The 19407-nt window shown below is 42.2% G+C and overlaps 1 protein-coding gene across 4 annotated transcripts in view; it reads right to left on the bottom strand.

The window, feature by feature from the left end:
• Positions 1-13879, bottom strand: part of LOC123770559 (uncharacterized) — a 39893-nt gene extending 26014 nt beyond the window's left edge. For 3 of the 4 annotated variants that reach the window (XR_011222192.1, XR_011222193.1, XM_069301863.1), the window contains exons 1-2: positions 13728-13879; positions 2366-5898 (exon numbers count right to left, since the gene is read on the bottom strand). Coding sequence is in view for 2 of the 4 variants with exons in the window: in XM_069301863.1 (XP_069157964.1) it covers positions 2366-4964 (2599 nt within the window). In the remaining 2 variants the exon portion in view is untranslated. The remainder of the gene's footprint in view (positions 1-2365; positions 5899-13727) is intronic. The other variant, XM_069301864.1, reaches the window with a different exon arrangement.
• Positions 13880-19407: the final 5528 nt, after the last annotated feature.

Raw genomic sequence — 19407 nt, 5'->3', positions numbered from 1 at the left:
ATGTGCTTTAATATACTTACTTATCTCTCTCATCTCATTTTTCTCTTGTAATGTATCTTTATCATTTATCAATTCTGATTGAAATTACCTACTTAAAATTATCTGCTAGATTAAGGACCTGCCCGAAACGCTGCGCGTACTAGTGGCTTTACAAGAATGTAAATACTGTACTATCCAATGTATTCTCACAAACCCAATGTACCTTCTTGTATATATATAAATAAATAAATAAATAAAATAAACAATGAAGGCACAATAAGACAGTCCATCCTCCCGCTTACACAACATTTAATAACCATATAGTCTGTGCCATATAGTAACAATATTTTGTTGGGTTTGCCTGTGCTTGTGTGTTGGTAGCCCTCCTTGGGATCGAGCACTCCACAGCTGTTGATCTGGGTGAACTAAACGTCTTGGCAGCGGGGCGTTTGGGTGCTCTGTACCTTATTCACCATGGGCCTCCTTCCTCATCTTTTCCTGTGTTTCTCCCAGCCCTTCCATCACTCCGTGGGTGCGTGGGGCATTTTGAGGCTGTCACGGACCATTTTTGTTTGCTTTGGGGGTTTTCCCAGATCCTGAATTTACCTGAGGGCCACTAATACTAGTGGCCTCGATGAGGACAGGAAGCCGGGGGTTTGTCAAAGGTCCCCCCATTTGCCCTGATGATCTTTTGCAGGTGTATTTTAAAACCCAGCAAGGTTTTGGCATTTATGGCTTCGGTGGGTAGGTGGTTCCACGGGTTTACAACACTATGGGTGAAAAAGCATCTACTGTTTTCTGTCCAACATTGTGGTTTGTTGAGCTTGAACTCGTTGCACCAGACACGTTGCTCGGTGCCTAGTGCTTGTTCCTAGGCAATCCAATGGTTTCTTGTCATGACCTATCTCCTGTGATACGGTTTTGTTTTCTTCTTGTGTGTGGGTGAGTTAGGTCGGAGAGCCACTGAGAAGACTCTTTCTAAAAGTCCAGCTCACGACATACAAAATACTCTGGCTAAATAATATAGCTGACTAAAGGGGAATTGGGAGGGAAACTAGAATCACCTACTTTCACCTATCCTCCAGTGAGAGTTGAGTTGTAGCTCCTGGTCCAGGCTCCCGCCTCGAGTAGGGAACGCCCCCACACACACCCTGTCGTGTCCTCCAGGAACCCAATCAACGTCCCAAAATAAACGCGTCGTCTCCGTGTTCTGTCCTCCGCGGGTCCGTGCTCCTCCTCCACGTCTTGTAGGGTTAGAGTCGGTCTCCCGGCCGTCAACTTCTCCTCCCAACTATGGCTGCCAACCTACGTCTCGGCTGCAGTCGTACGGATTTCCAATTAGTATCTTCTTTCACTGCTTCCCAGTGGATTGGCCCAGCCGCTACGTCGTCACTGTGAAGCAATCAGACATCCCAGACGATACTGCCTAGACTTCACCTGCACAGCACCTGACCCTGGAGCACTTGATGCTCAATATTCCGTCAATTCCCTCTTCGGTCCACACATGGAATGAATGAAGACCTCTCGGTGTACTTGCAGACTACGGGTGATGAGTAAGATCCACGGGAGTGGCGTATTACTATCAGATTGACGGGATCAACCTTCGCACATCCGTCCACCTTGAAGTGTCGTGTTAGACTGATTCCCTCACGGAGGATTGGCCCAGCCACTACGTCATCACTGTGAAGCTATCAGCCGTCGCATACGTTGCTGCCTATAGACTTCACCTGCACAACACCTGTCCCAGGAGCACTTGTTGCTCAATATTCTGTCAATTCCCTCTCTGTTCCAACACATGAATGAAGGAAGACCCCACAGGTGCTGTCAGACCGCTGGTGATGCGTAAGTCCTCCGGAGACGGGGTAAACTGTCCAACTGACAGGACCCCCCAGCGCACGTCCGACCTCCTTGACGTGCTGTCTTTGACTGGAGGTGCCACCGCGGCGCGATGACCGGGCCCCCCTTCCTTCGTGACGTCATACTTGCCAAGAGAGGATTTCATTGGCTTCCTGTGCCACGTCGCTGTCGGTGACCAATCTGGCGCCACTGACGTCACACAGTTTTGGCGGCAAAACGGAGGGGCCAGCGCCATATTGACTCCCTAAAGGGCCTATACCACAGGCCAAAATACTCTTCTTTTACAAATTTCTCGCCACCTCGAGAACACTACACTCTCCCACATATATCAAATTGATGCCTGCGACGTAGAGAACGCTCGGGTAAAGTGGACATGACTTACAGCAGGCGTGGGAGAAATATAAGGGGGAGGAACACCATCACAGTATATATATATATATATAACCTAACTAAAGAAATACATACTGTTCTTATTGCTAGTAAGTCATGCACAGAAGTATAGAGAATAAATGATGATGACAATACTCACAAATGTTTTTGATGTTTGGAAGATGTGGCATGTGATCTAGAAGGATGGGCAGCTCCTGTAGAGTGACACGCAGGTATAGACTGACTATGCTGTCTGGCAAGCTGGGAATGGCTTTCTCAGACAGGTGGCCAGCAAACCCCTTCAAGATACATTCGCTTCCCGGCGCTGTCAGGGTTTCCAAATATACGTCTGAGAATTCGTCATTTTCATTGCGGTGGTAAAAGAGAAATAATGATAGAATGATCTTCCTTTTAACTAGCACTGACATAAGAGGACTGATCTGGCCGAGTTTTGGTTTACTGTTGATGACAATAGAAAGACTCCTAGGTTTAAGGGTCATCTTGTTAAGAACAAGTGGCAGGACGTCACATGAATTAGCATTTTTTATATCCCAGTGCTTTTGGTCAGACAGCTCCTTGACGACGGCTTCGATGATGTGCTCATTCATGTGGGACTCGACTATGTGCTTCAACACCTCATCATCGGGTCTTGCCATGTCAATTACCTGAGAGGCAAATTTGTGTTCCAATTTACGGGCAATCATTACACCTGTAATATTGATTAAGACGTTTTGGTATTTGGCATGATCATTAATTACCGCATCATGCGTCTCGCCTTCTCCCTCTAACATGACATCATGTAATAGGTTTGGTTTCCTCCATCCATCTATGTAATGGCTATGCGCTGGTTGGCCGCCTCTCTCCTTGTCTGCCTTCAGCAACTGCGCAAGCAGGGCCTTGCTGGCACAGTACTCCTGGTACCTGGAGTGAAAGTAACCATAAACCCACACCAGTTTGAGACCTCGACGAGAACTGGTTCTTGTAAAGTAGTTGGACAAGACCTCCTCGTCCGGGAGCTTCAGGGCTTTACATTTCAATTTAATCTCTTTTACCGTGTCCGGCTGGAGATCAAACTCCTTCCTCACGATCCCTCGTAAACTTATCTCTTCAAAGAATAACAGGAACTCGTCACATTTGTCTTCGGGGTCTTCCACTTGTTTGATCTTGAGTCTGGATATTAGCTTCTCGGTTATGAAGTTGTGGATCTGTTCGTAGACTTCGGTGCTCGTGGTGAGCTTCTTAAAATCTTCTGGAGTCTCGACGCACAGGAGCGCCAGCAAGGTCAAGGTGAGTGGTGTGTTGAGGTAATCTCCAAGTAACTCACTCATCTTCTCCAGCCTCTGTGTAAACCTGTCTTCGGTGGCTTTTTGCTTGCTCTTGTCCGTCTCCAGTGCACTGATAATTCTGTTGACGTATTCCAAGCGAAGTTGTGGGCTTATGCCCAAGACGAGTATGTTGTAGCGAGTTTTGGACGGGATGAGAAGTGAGAGGGCTTCATCCCAGCCTGGACGTGTAGTTATCACAAGCTTCACATTCATGCCAGGGAGAGGCAACAGCTCCTTCATCAACTTTTCTGAGTTCTCATTGACCTCGTCGTAGCCGTCAATTAAGAATAATATGTTTAAGCTCAATATTATCTCCTTAAACATCTGGAAGTCAACATCTGAGTTGAGCAATGTTTGAGGCAGCAAATTGTTGATGAGATCATCGATAGTATTAAGATGTCTGTCCCTGCACAATACATAGAAAACAAGGTCCACAGTGTCGAGGTGACGTATGGCAGCAGGGTCCTCTACCCACTTCTCGAGGATGAGCTTGAGTAAAGTTGTCTTGCCCATACCACCTTCCCCCGTCAGGAGGACACACTGAGGCAGTCTTCCGTCCTCTCGTGTGATAGTCAAGAGGTCTTCATATTTGATGTCCTGAACCTTGGGTGTGTGGGAAGGTCGTACACCTATTGTGGAGTCTTGAACAAGCTGCAGTCTTGTGAAGGTGTGACTTGGGTCGTGTTTAATGTTGAGCAGGAGCCAGGGTGCGGGCTCGATCTGGTACAGCTGTCGGTACCCATCAGTTAGCTCCTGCTTGCTGCTCTGCTTAACCTCTTCTATTATTTGAGCTTTGAAGAGTTTAATCTCCTTGTGAAGCCGATCCAGGTGTGTGTTATCCGCGGGATCCAGTGGTTCTCTGATCTTTTCTCGCAGTCCTTCAATATACTCGGTGACATCCTTGATCACCTGGTCCACTTCCTGGCTGTCTCTCCCACCCCGGGCGCCGGCCACTCTCAACATCTCCTTCAGTAAGTCACTAAGCTCAGTTAGCGTTGTCTTGAGCTCGTGCTCCGTCATCTTCACGTGTTCATGTGCCAACGTGTTTCGGTGTTGTTTCAACTTATAAATGAGGTGTTCGAGTGATGGCCCGAGAGGTCCCGGAGTGGTCCACGTGGGGTCATCAGTATCTGCCAGACCACACACGCGTTGCAATAAGCTGTATAATAAGGTGATATCAAATGTATTTACAGTAGTGACGTCGATGGAATTGTCGAGGCTGTGCCGCTGGTGAGTATTGAAGACCTTTCTGTACAGGGCATTAGTGAACCCAAGGGTCTGAGTGAGGTGGGTATTTATTGGGTAGCTTCCCTGGTACAACCACACAAACACACTACCTAGTGCATCTCGTCCGGCCTTAGTCACAGCCAGCTCATACCGTAATCTGTTGAGATCTTCCTCTTGGATTACTGCGGCTTGCGTCAGGGCGGCCATGTTGGGTTTTATAATTTGCTCAGCACAGCTCTCGGTGAACCCTCGCTAGGATTTTGTTATTTGCAAAGTGAAATGTTGTCCAATAGCTTTACAAATGACCAGATAGTATTTAATGAGTTTCATTGTTTTGAAACAGTAAATTTGTAAAAAATATCACAAATCTCAAAACTTTATCCAATAAATATATATATAAATGATTTCCTCATGTGCCGTGAATACCATACTTAAGGAAAGACATTTCATTAGGTGTGTGAAGACCCCGGCGGCTTCTGTTGCCTCCTGTTGCGGGGCTTTCTGATAAGTAGACTTATCTCTTCACCTTGATACTTAAAACATATTTAGCTGTTCACTGTAAATATGGTCCAGTGTCATAACAGAACCCTCCAGAACATGAAGGAAAATTTACATGTAACGAGAGAGAACTTTGTGTTGTACGAGCATATACATGTTGTCTTTCCTTTCTATAAGATCTTATTTCCTTTCTGTAAGATCTTATTTCCTTTTTATAAGATCTTATTTCCTTTCTATAAGATCTTATTTCCTTTCTGTAAGATCTTATTTCCTTTTTATAAGATCTTATTTCCTTTCTATAAGATCTTATTTCCTTTTTATAAGATCTTATTTCCTTTCTATAAGATCTTATTTCCTTTCTATAAGATCTTATTTCCTTTCTATAAGATCTTATTTCCTTTCTATAAGATCTTATTTCCTTTCTATAAGATCTTATTAACTTTCTATAAGATCTTATTTTATTATTATATTTATGCAGATCGCTGAATTATTATGTTCCATAACTTACACTTCCTCTTGTTTCAAAACAAGTTACTTGATAATATAATATTTCTCGGTTGGTCACTTGCCTTTTCTCCTCCAAACGTGTGTTGAACAGAATCTACATCTGCCTTAAGAAAGTCCATCGGATTCCTGACATTTTCTGGAATAAACGGAAAACAATTTCAGGATCATATTATGTCGTGATAATTATTAATTTAATATTTATTACAATAAACAATCTATATCTATAACTTGGAACGTCTGTCTGTATAAGGTTGGAGATGCTCAGGCCAGATGCTTGAGCAGCCTCACCTAACTTTGCACTTTGATTCCTGTTGGGTACATGCCCAACAGGGTCGCCAGAATTCAAGAGGGAACAGTGTCACAGTCAGGGGCCTGGTGGCTGAATGGACAGCACTCTGTATTCCTAATCCTAGGGTTCGGGATTGATTCCCTGCGATGGCGAAAACAGATAGGCAGAGTTTCTTTCACCCTAATGCCACTGTTCACCTAACAGTAAATAGGTACCTGGGAGTTAGACAGCTGATATGGGCTACTTCCTGTGTGTGAGTGTGTGTGTGTGTGTGTGTGTGTGTGTGTGTGTGTGTGTGTGTGTGTGTGTGTGTGTGTGTGTGTGTGTGTGTGTGTTTACTAGTTGTGTTTTTACTAGTTGTGTTTTTACGGGGGTTGAGCTTTGCTCTTTCGGCCCGCCTCTCAACTGTCAATCAACTGTTTTTTACTAACTACTTTTTTTTTTTTTTTTTTTTTTTTTTTTTTTCCCACACCACACACACACACACACACCCCAGGAAGCAGCCCGTGACAGCTGACTAACTCCCAGGTACCTATTTACTGCTAGGTAACAGGGGCATTCAGGGTGAAAGAAACTGCCCATTTGTTTCTGCCTCGTGCGGGAATCGAACCCGCGCCACAGAATTACGAATCCTGCGCGCTATCCACCAGGCTACGAGGCCCCCTGTGTGTGTGTGCGTGTGTGTGTGTGTGAACAAATCAGTTGATTGATTGACAGTTGAGAGGCGGGCCGAAAGAGCCAGAGCTCAACCCCCGCAAGCACAACTAGGTGAGTACAACTAGTAACACCTGTGGCACCAATGCTCATTTCCTTTAATACTTTGACCAAAAAAAAAAGTTATAAAAATATTTTACTCATCGTAAGAGTGATGGATTTATAGATAGAGCTAGTACATACAATGCCTAAAGCCACTATTACTCAAAGCGTTTCGGGCAGGAAAAACATTAATGACTAAAGCTTAATACTAATTGAGTATAAAGAATAAAATATGTTGAGAACAAATAAAAACAGAGATAAAAAAGAGGGGGAACATGGCTGAAAAAGCAGCAAAAATACAATTAGGTCGACAAACAGCGTTGTTTAAAAAAAACATATATGGGTTGACAACAGAGGGGTAAGGTAGGTTACAGGGAATTTATTAGGTAGTGTTTCGTTTTTATCTTAAACTGGTTGAGAGAGGTACAGTCTTTAACATGGTTGGGAAGGTCATTCCACATTCTGGGTCCCTTGATTTGTAGAGCATTTCTAGTTTGATTAAGTCGTACTCTTGGAATTTCAAAACTGTATTTATTTCTGGTGTGGTGCTCATGGGTTCTGTTCCAACCTTCAATGAAGCTTTTGAGATCAGGATTGGCATTATAGTTTAGCGTTTTATATATGTATAATACACATGAGAGGATGTGCAGTGACTTAATATCTAACATATTCAGATATTTGAGTAGGGGTACCGAGTGATGTCTGGGGCCAGAGTTAGATATTGTCCTAATAGCAGCTTTGTGTTGAGTAATTAGAGGACGTAAATGATTTTGGGTAGTAGAACCCCAAGCACAAGAAAGAGTGACAACACACATTCAAACCCAGCCGTTATCCTCTAAAAAGCCTCGCCCCCTTTCTCAAAGCAAATGGGACACCGCCTGGCTCCCACCACCCACCAATGGGCACTATTTTGCTAAACATGCTAATTAATGATTATGCTAAACATAATCTCACTCCACACATTCTCTTGTGTCAACTACATTTACAAAACCCTGTTCTTAAATGCAAACCATGCTCTGAAACTCTCCCTGGACAGATGTAATAGGACCCATTATCACCACACCAGAAATAAATATCTCTTTGATATCCCCAGAGTCAAACTTAATTTGTGTAAACACTCTATGCAAATAAAGGGACCCAGTCTATGGAACTCACGCCCTACTGAATTGAAAAGCTGTCCAACTTTTGCGTCATTCAAAAACAATACTAAAAAGTACCTAATTTCATCATCATAGTTTTTTACCTTTTGCTTTAAAACTGCACTGTATCTATTGCTACCCAATCTTTATGTACCCAATCTGAACATCTTTATCATTGCTGTCTTCTTATATATACTGTCAATCTGCTGTATGGTGTCTATTAATCTTGTTTAAATTACCAATCAAGCTGTCAATGTAATCAATCAGAGCTTTAATATACCAATGTGCTTTAATATACTTACTAATCTCTCCCATCTCATTTTTTTTCTTGCAATGTATTTGTTATCATTTTATTAATTCTGATAGAATTTACCTACTTAAAATTATCTGCTAGATTAACGACCTGCCCGAAACGCTGCGCGTACTAGTGGCTTTACAAGAGTGCAATTACTGTACTATGCTATGTATTCTCACAAACCCAATGTACCTTCTTGTACATAAATAAATAAAATAAATAAAATTTTATTGTTTCTTTCATCAATTAAAAAGAGACATAGAGATGGATAGGAAATAAGAGACAGAAAGACAGACAGACAAGTGAAGTTTATTTTACTTCTGAACTTCACAGAAGAGAATATAAACAACGTTTACTTCTTATCTTCATGTAGTAGATGTAAACAAACTTTTACTTGCCATCTTTAATTTTTTGATATATACAAGCGTTGGTACATTCTCGTACAGCCACTAGTACACGTAATAAGTACATTCCTGACTGTATAGTACATAAATACGCTTATTGTGCTGTTACATTTACCTCCCCATATATCCTCTTCATTTTCTGTTAATACACTCAAAATTTTTAGGTTGAAGTTTTAGTGTTCGATGCTATATAAACAAAGTTTTAAATATAAAGAATTTCTTTTTAAGTTTTATTAAACAATACAGATTTTATATAAATTTTGAAAATATCCTGAGTTACGTTATAATTTATTGAAAGATTTTAGTTTTGTTTTATTAGTTTTATAAAATTGTAATATCAATACAGCTGTTGGTTAAGTACGAATTGTAATTAAGAAGCAATAAATGCTATTTACATGCTTGTCCTCCTACACTGTTCTGGAAACTGGAACATATTGAAGGGGTGACAGGCAAGCTACTAACATGGATGAAAAATTTCCTAACTGACAGAAAAATGAGGGCCGTAATCAGAGGCAAGGTATCTGATTGGAGGAATGTCACGAGTGGAGTACCACAGGGTTCAGTTCTTGCACCAGTGATGTTTATTGACTACATAAATGATCTACCAGTGGGAATACAGAATTATATGAACATGTTTGCTGATGATGCTAAGATAAAAGGGAAGATAAGAAACCTAGATGACTGTCATGCTCTTCAAGAAGACCTGGACAAAATAAGTATATGGAGCAACACTTGGCAAATGGAATTTAATGTGAATAAATGCCATGTTATGGAATGTGGAATAGGAGAACATAGACCCCACACAACCTATATATTATGTGAGAAATCTTTAAAGAATTCTGATAAAGAAAGGGATCTAGGGGTGGTTCTAGATAGAAAACTATCACCTGAGGACCACATAAAGAACATTGTGCGAGGAGCCTATGCTACACTTTCTAACCTCAGAATTGCTTTTAAATACATGGATGGAGAAATACTAAAGAAATTGTTCACAACTTTTGTTAGACCAAAGCTGGAATATGCAGCGGTTGTGTGGTGCCCATATCTTAAGAAGCACATCAACAAACTGGAAAAGGTGCAATGACATGCCACTAAGTGGCTCCCAGAACCGAAGGACAAGAGCTACGAGGAGAGGTTAGAGGCATTAAATATGCAAAAACTAGAAGACAGAAGAAAAAGAGGTGATATGATCACTACGTACAAAATAGTAACAGGAATTGATAAAATCGACAGGGAAGACTTCCTGAGACCCGGAACTTCAAGAACAAGAGGTCATAGATTTAAACTAACGAAACAAAGCTGCCGGAGAAATATAAGAAAATTCACTTTTGTAAACAATGTGGTAGACGGTTGGAACAAGTTAAGTGAGAAGATGGTGGAGGCCAAGAACGTCAGTAGTTTCAAAGCATTATATGGCAAAGAGTGCTGGGAAGACGGGACACCACGAGCGTAGCTCTCATCCTGTAACTACACTTAGGTAATTACACTCCCAAAGGTTAGGTTAGGTCGTGGTTTTCTATACAGTTTTACAGGTGTACTCTAATATTCACAATATTTTGGTGCGATACTGGCGATTAAGTGTATTTTTGTACTATGCCGATAGTCTGGATTGTACTTTTTACATTTAGTATGAAAACGTACTGTCTATTCGGAGGATGGGCTGCCATAATCCTACGTTCCCTGGAATACGAACCCCACGAAGAATCGTTTAACAACCAGGTACCCATTTTACTGTTGGGTTAAACAGAGGCTACAGTTAAGGATTTGCGCCCAGTAAATCCTCCCCGGCCAGGATACGAACCCATGACAAAGTGCTCGTGGAACGCCAGGTGAGCGTCTTACCACTACGCCACGGAGACTGCTAATCTTGACGTAATGAAAGCTACACAATCTTTATCTTGTTTCTCAATGCAGTTAACCTGAAATAATGTTTACTTTTAACCCTAATGCAATATGTAAAAGTAACATCTACTTCTCATCTGACCGCATTAAGCAAGAAAGAGAAGGATGGGCGGACTGCATTTTCTTGGACTGTCTGAAAGCCTTTGACACAGTCCCACATAAGAGGATGGTACATAAGTTGGAGAAACAGGAAGGAGAAACTAGTAGGGCACTCCAGTGGATAAGGGAGTACCTAAGCAGTAGGAAGCAGAGAGTTACTGTGAGGGGTGAGACCTCAGATTGGCGTGAAGTCACCAGTGGAGTCCCACAGGGCTCTGTACTCGGACCTATCCTGTTTCTGATATATGAAAATGATCTTCTAGAGGGTATAGGCCCCTCAATGTTTGCTGATGCCAAAATTATGAGAAGGATTTAGACAGATGACAGCTTGAGGCTTCAATATGACCTGGACAAACTGAAGGAATGGTCGAACAAATGCCTGTAAGAGTTTAACTCGAGCAACTGTAAAGTAACGAAGATAAGAGCAGGGAGCAGGAGGCCAGATACAAGGTATCATTTGAGAGATGAAATTCTTCAATAATCAGAGAATGGGAAAAACCTGGGGATTGATATCATGCCAGACCTGTCCCCTGAAGCCCACATCAAGAGGATAACATCAGCATCATATGCCATGCTGGTCAACATAAAAACATCCTTTAGAAACTTGTGTAAGGAATCATTCAAAACCTTATATACACGGAATATGTCAGACCAACCTGGGAGTATGCAGCTCCAGCATGGAGTCCGTATCTCATCCAGCACAAGACTATATTGAAGAAGGTACAGAGGTATGTATGCCACCAAACTAATACCCGAGCTGAGGGGTATGAGCTATGAAGAGAGACTACAGGAACTAAACCTCACGTCACCAAAGACAGAAGAGTTAGGAAAAACATGATCACCACATACAAAATTCTCAGAGGAATTGATTGGGTCGATATAGACAGTTTATTTAACATATGGGGCACACGCACTAGGGGACACAGGTGGAAATTGAGTGCCCAAATGAACCACAGAGAAATTAGAAAAAGAACTTTTTTAGTGTCAGAGAAGTTAACAAATGGAATGCAATAAGCAGTGTAAGCAGTGATGTGGTGGAAACTGACTCCTCCTGGGATCTGTGTGTGTGTTGGAGAGAAATATATGTAGTAGTCATAATAGAGGAGAAATAGATTGGTTAGAAAGGCGGGGTCCAAGAGCTAATAGGTTTATTCTGCAGGCATAAACAAATAGTAAATACACACACACACACACACACACACACACAGTACTGCACATGCATGAGACTGCTGTTCAAACTTGAGAGGCAGGCAAGAGTAAGCAGAAAGGCCCTAGCATGGATAAGGAACTACATAACAGGAAGGAGCCAAAGAGTTACGGTAAGGGGCGAGAAGTCGGACTGACGAACAGTAACGAGTGGAGTACCACAAGGATCGGTGCTGGGACCAATTCTGTTTTTAAACATGAACGATATGTCTACAGTCGAGTCGAGTCCTACATGTCGATGTTCGCGGATGACGCGAAATTAATGAGAAGAGTTGTAACAGTTGAGGATTGTAGGATCCTCTAAGAGGACTTGAACAAGCTGCAGAGATGGTCAGAGAAATGGCTACTGGAATTTAACACAGCAAGTGTAAAGTTATGGAAATGTGACTAGGTGACAGGAAACCAAAGGGACAGTACACAATGAAGGGAAACTACCTACCTGTAACGATTCGAGAAAGAGACCTGGGAGTGGACGTAACACCAAATCTAATTCCTGAGACATATATAAATAGGATAACGACAGGAGCGTACTCAACACTGGCAAAAGTTAGAACATCATTCAGAAACCTAAGTGAGGAGGCATTTAGGGCGCTTTACACTATGTGAGGCCAGGCTTAGAGTATATCTCATCATGGAGTCCCCATCTGAAGAAGCATATAAAGAAACTGTTAAAGGTTCAGAAATTTGCGACGAGACTCGTCCCAGAGTTACGAGGGATGGGGTATGAGGAGCTCCTGAAGGAACTGTGCCTTACGATACTAAAATAAAAAGGATGAAGTGGAGAGATATGATCGCAGCATACAAAATAATTAGGGGAGATTGACAGAATGGAAATAAACGAAATGTTCACACGGAATACCAACAGAGCCGGTCGGCCGAGTGGACAGCACGCGGGACTTGTGATCCTGTGGTCCTGGGTTCGATCCCAGGCGCCGGCGAGAAACAATGGGCAGAGTTTCTTTCACCCTATGCCCCTGTTACCTAGCGGTAAATTAGGTACCTGGGTGTTAGTCAGCTGTCACGGGCTGCTTCCTGGGGGTGGAGGCCTGGTCGAGGACCGGGCCGCGGGGACACTAAAAAAAGCCCCGAAATCATCTCAAGATAACCTCAAGATCTCAAGATAACCAGGAAGCATGGATGAAAGCTGGAAAATCAGATTTGTCATAGAGATAGTAGAAAAAGTTTTCTTTTAGTGTGATAGTAGTTGGGAAATGGAGTGAAATAAAGGAGCACATTGTGGAAATAATCACTACTCATAGTTATAATAATAATAATAATAATAATAATAATAATAATAATAATAATAATAATGATAATAATAATTTACTTAGGAACAGTACATACATAGTTGCAGCGTTACCGCACAAACATTCTGTTAGATTTAAAGAGAGAGAAGTAGTACATACAATACCTAAAGCCACTACTGCGCATAGCGTTTCGGGCAAGCCCGAAAAACTAGGTATTAAAAACTAGTTTTATAACTAGGTATGATAGGGAAGTGGGACCGGAGTCATTACTGTAAACAACCGGTGGCTAGAAAAGCGGGATCCAAGAGCCAATGCTCGATCCTGCAGGCACAGATAGGTGAGAACTCACAAACACACGCAGACTCCATACTGATATATGGCTATGGCAGACTTAACATAGTTTTCAAATGAAGATTTGACAGAGCCGAATGGGCTCCAGATTCTGTACACCAGTTGAATGACGGGACCAAGAGCCGAGGCTCAACCCCTGCAAGCACAACTAGGCGAGTACATAACAATGGCTTCAATGACGTTGCTCTTACACTGTGAATTCACAGCTCTCAGCTGCATCAACACTCAAGCTGGCAACCCCAGGCGACAACGGTCAATCACGGCACCCAATAATTACCTCCACAGTGTCACCGTCAACCCTGAACCTGTACGTGTCCTGTACAAGGGCGCACACCCAGGGAGTATAGTAGGTGGGCGAGGTGAGAGACGAGAGCACTAACACCCACCTCCTCATCGTCCCGAGGTTCGGGCGGCACTGAGTCTCCCTCGTCTCATTTAGGAAAACTTCTTCATGAAACTAACTCCTTTATTAAAGTTGTAAATCAATTATTGTTAGTATTAGAATTCTCATTATTATAAGATAAGTAAAATTAGTTATCATTATAGGTAGTTTAGAGCAATTAGGTTGGGAAGTTAATGTTCTATATAGCCTTGTTATTGACAATCTTTCGGCTGGCAACGCTGCACAAGACGTCACAGAGTATCGTACAGATTGTTGCACAAGACGTCACAGATTATTGTACAGATTGTTGCACAAGACGTCACAGACTATTGTACAGATTGTTGCACAAGACGTCACAGACTATTGTACAGATTGTTGCACAAGACGTCACAGACTATTGTACAGATTGTTGCACAAGACGTCACAGATTATTGTACAGACTGTTGCACAATCTGTACATTTAAACTACATTTCAGACACATACTAGTTTTGACTTCTACTTTTCTTTAACTTGGATAAATTATTGTTTATCAACCAATAATACATTTGCGGTTTTTACCAGTACATGGACAGTTTGCAACAACTATAACATACATAACATAACATGTGGCGCCGGTGGCTGTGTAGGTAGCACGCTGTACACGTGATCCTGTGGCCCCGGGTTCGATTCCCGGCGCTGACGAGAAGCGATGGGCAGAGTTTCTTTCACCCTATGCCCCTGTTACCTAGCAATAAAATAGGTACCTGGGTGTTAGTCAGCTGTCACGGGCTGCTTCCTGGGGTGTGTATGTGTGTGGGGAAAAAAAATAGTAGTTAGTAACAGTTGATTGACAGTTGAGAGGCGGGCCGAAAGAGCAGAGCTCAACCCCCGCAAGCACAACTAGGTGAATACAACTAGGTGAATACACAAATTCAAATGTTTATTCAGGTAAGGTACATACATACAAGACGAGATACAAAAATTGATGGATTTATAGATAGAGCTAGTACATACAATGCCTAAAGCCACTATTACGCAAAGCGTTTCGGGCAGGAAAAACACTAAGACTAAAACTTAATACTAATTGAAATAAAAGTATAAAATTTGTTGAGAAAAAGTAAAAATAAAAAAGGGGGAATATGGCAGAAAACAGCAAAAATACAATTAGGTCAACAAACAGCATTGTTTAAAAAATAACAGACATAGGTTGACATTAGGGGTGAGGTAGGTTACAGGGAGTTAATTAGGTAGTACTTTGTTTTTAACTTAAACTGGTTAAGAGAGAGGTACAGTCTTTAACATGGTTGGGAAGGTCATTCCACATTCTGGGTCCCTTGATTTGTACAGCATTTCTAGTTTGATTAAGTCGTACTCTTGGAATATCAAAACTGTATTTGTTTCTGGTGTGGTGCTCATGGGTTCTGTTACAACCTTCTAGGAAGCTTTTAAGGTTAGGATTGGCATTACAGTTCAGCGTTATATATATATATATATATATATATATATATATATATATATATATATATATATATATATATATATATAACTGAAAACTCACACCCCAGAAGTGACTCGAACCCATACTCCCAGAAGCAACGCAACTGGTATGTACAAGACGCCTTAATCCACTTGACCATCACGACCGGACATAATGAGGTGATAGCCGAGGCTATTTGAACCACCCCACCGCCGGCACTCGGATAGTAATCTTGGGCAGTTGCATATTGTCCTGGGGACCATTCAGGCTTGTTCGCGTTTGTGTTCCTCACGTGTGCCCCAAAGAATGAGGTGATTTGGTAAAATGCTATGCCCAAGATTACTATCCGAGTGCCGGCGGTGGGGGTGGTTCAAATAGCCTCGGCTATCACCTCATTATGTCCGGTCGTGATGGTCAAGTGGATTAAGGCGTCTTGTTCATACCAGTTGCGTTGCTTCTGGGAGTATGGGTTCGAGTCACTTCTGGGGTGTGAGTTTTCAGTTTGCATATTGTCCTGGGGACCATTCAGGCTTGTTCGCATTTGTGTTCCTCACGTGTGCCCCAAAGAATGAGGTGATTTGGTAAAATGCTATGCCCAAGATTACTATCCGAGTGCCGGCGGTGGGGTGGTTCAAATAGCCTCGGCTATCACCTCATTATGTCCGGTCGTGATGGTCAAGTGGATTAAGGCGTCTTGTACATACCAGTTGCGTTGCTTCTGGGAGTATGGGTTCGAGTCACTTCTGGGGTGTGAGTTTTCAGTTGCATATTGTCCTGGGGACCATTCAGGCTTGTTCGCATTTGTGTTCCTCACGTGTGCCCCAAAGAATGAGGTGATTTGGTAAAATGCTATGCCCAAGATTACTATCCGAGTGCCGGCGGTGGGGTGGTTCAAATAGCCTCGGCTATCACCTCATTATGTCCGGTCGTGATGGTCAAGTGGATTAAGGCGTCTTGTACATACCAGTTGCGTTGCTTCTGGGAGTATGGGTTCGAGTCACTTCTGGGGTGTGAGTTTTCAGTTGCATATTGTCCTGGGGACCATTCAGGCTTGTTCGCGTTTGTGTTCCTCACGTGTGCCCCAAAGAATGAGGTGATTTGGTAAAATGCTATGCCCAAGATTACTATCCGAGTGCCGGCGGTGGGGTGGTTCAAATAGCCTCGGCTATCACCTCATTATGTCCGGTCGTGATGGTCAAGTGGATTAAGGCGTCTTGTACATACCAGTTGCGTTGCTTCTGGGAGTATGGGTTCGAGTCACTTCTGGGGTGTGAGTTTTCAGTTGCATATTGTCCTGGGGACCATTCAGGCTTGTTCGCATTTGTGTTCCTCACGTGTGCCCCAAAGAATGAGGTGATTTGGTAAAATGCTATGCCCAAGATTACTATCCGAGTGCCGGCGGTGGGGTGGTTCAAATAGCCTCGGCTATCACATCATTATGTCCGGTCGTGATGGTCAAGTGGATTAAGGCGTCTTGTACATACCAGTTGCGTTGCTTCTGGGAGTATGGGTTCGAGTCACTTCTGGGGTGTGAGTTTTCAGTTGCATATTGTCCTGGGGACCATTCAGGCTTGTTCGCGTTTGTCTTCCTCACGTGTGCCCCAAAGAATGAGGTGATTTGGTAAAATGCTATGCCCAAGATTACTATCCGAGTGCCGGCGGTGGGGTGGTTCAAATAGCCTCGGCTATCACCTCATTATGTCCGGTCGTGATGGTCAAGTGGATTAAGGCGTCTTGTACATACCAGTTGCGTTGCTTCTGGGAGTATGGGTTCGAGTCACTTCTGGGGTGTGAGTTTTCAGTTGCATATTGTCCTGGGGACCATTCAGGCTTGTTCGCATATATATATATATATATATATATTATATATATATAATATATATATATATATATATATATATATATATATATATATATATATATATGACAATGTCAGACCACGGAGGAAAAATGAAACAGGAAATTTCCTTAAGTACTTTCGTATATTAAATACATCTTCAGAAGGTCTGAAGGTCATCATTGGGTGTGGCACTGGCTGGGTGATGCACTGGCTGGGTGTGGCACTGGCTGGGTATTGCACTGGCTGGGTGTGGCACTGGCTGGGTGATGCACTGGCTGGGTGTGGCACTGGCTGGGTATTGCACTGGCTGGGTGTGGCACTGGCTGGGTGATGCACTGGCTGGGTGTGGCACTGGCTGGGTATTGCACTGGCTGGGTGTGGCACTGAAGATGTATTTAATATACGAAAGTACTTTTCTGACATTGTCACATTCTTAATCACGTGTTTATTTTCGTGATATACACACACACATATATATATATATATATATATATATATATATATATATATATATATATATATATATATATATATATATATATATATATATATAAAATACACATGAGAGGATGTGCAGTGACTTATTTTTTCTTACATATTCAGATATTTGAGTAGGGGTGCCGAGTGATGTCTGGGGCCAGAGTTGGATATTGACCTAATAGCAGCTTTGTGTTGAGTAATTAGAGGACGTAAATGATTTTGGGTAGTAGAACCCCAAGCACAAATACCGTAGTTGAGATAAGGATAGATGAGAGAGTAATAGAGTCACCAGGGCAGGGCGGGGTACATAATATCTGATCTTAGAAAGAATGCCAACAGTTTTTGAAACTTTTTTTTTATATATTTAGAATGTGTCCCTGGAAATTCAGCTTGTCGTCAATGAGAACGCCAAGGAACTTGCCATCTAATTTGTTACAAATTTGGGTATTGTTTATTTTGAGATTTATTTGATTAGAGGATTTATTGCCAAACAAAATATAGAAAGTTTTGTCAATAATGAGGGTGAGTTTGTTGGCAGTTAGCTAAAGACGGACTTTATTTAGCTCAGTATTCACTGTGGCATTTAGAGCAAGGGGATCAGGACTGGAGTAAATGAAGGTTGTGTCGTCAGCAAATAGAATTGGTTTGAGTTGTTGGGAGGCATTTGGAAGGTCGTTAAAGTAGATGAGAAAGAGGAGAGGGCCAAGTATGCTGCCCTGAGGAACACCAATGTTGATGGGTAGGGTGGGAGAAATTGAATTATTCACAGAAACATACTGGAGCCTGTCAGTAAGGTAAGACTGAAGGTATTGCAGGGAGTGTCCTCTGACTCCATAATGATGTAATTTAGGAAGAAGGTTTTGGTGGTTGACAGTGTCAAAAGCCTTACGCAGGTCCACAAATAACCCAACAGGGAACTCATTTTTATCAAGAGCTTCATGTATCAAGTTAATCATACTAATAAGTGCATCGTTAGTGCTTTTTTTTAGGTCTGAAGCCATATTGGCAAGAGCTAAGTATATTGTGTTTGGCTAGATAAGAGTAAAGCTGCTTGTAGATTTGTTTTTCAAATATTTTTGACAAGTTTGGCAGGATTGAGATAGGTCTGTAATTGTTGACATCTGTGAGATCACCACATTTGTGGACAGGCGTTACTCTCGCTTTTTTTTAGAATATCTGGAAAGGTTTGGAGTTCAAGTGACTTGTTGAAGAGCAATGCAATAGCAGAGGCTAAAGATCTGGAGGCTTTTTTGTAAATTAAAGTTGGTATCTCCTCAAGGGCACCAGACTTGGATTATCTCATTGACGTCAGTGGAGTTAATAGGCTTTAGGTACAGAGACTGTGGATAGCTACCTGTAAGATAGTCCTTAATGTCAGTACTGGAAGATGGAATATCATTTGCAAGGGATGACCCAATGGATGAGAAGAACCTATTGAACTCAATAGCAGAATCAGAGGCTGTAAGCTGACCATCGTTATTTATGGTAAGGACACTGCCCCAGGTGCTGATAACATTACATACTCAATGATCGCACACGCAGGTCCTGCTGGAGAACAAGGAATATTGGACGTCATCACTGCATCTTGGCAGCAAGGCAAACTATCGACCTCTTGGAAGAAAGCAGACATCATACCGATTCCTAAGCCGAAAGAACCTGGCAATTACAGACCCTAATATTCTATTGGGGCATTAGTTCTATATATATATATTTATGTAATATATTATAATAATTACAATATTATTATTTATATTATCAACAGACCCTATATTCTAATATAATTGGCTAACAACCGTCC

This window comes from Procambarus clarkii, chromosome 46 (assembly GCF_040958095.1).
Source record: "Procambarus clarkii isolate CNS0578487 chromosome 46, FALCON_Pclarkii_2.0, whole genome shotgun sequence".
Classification (NCBI taxonomy): Eukaryota; Metazoa; Arthropoda; class Malacostraca; order Decapoda; family Cambaridae; genus Procambarus; species Procambarus clarkii.
Note: the sequence above shows the minus strand (reverse complement) of the source record. Positions and strands in the feature narration are given on the sequence as shown.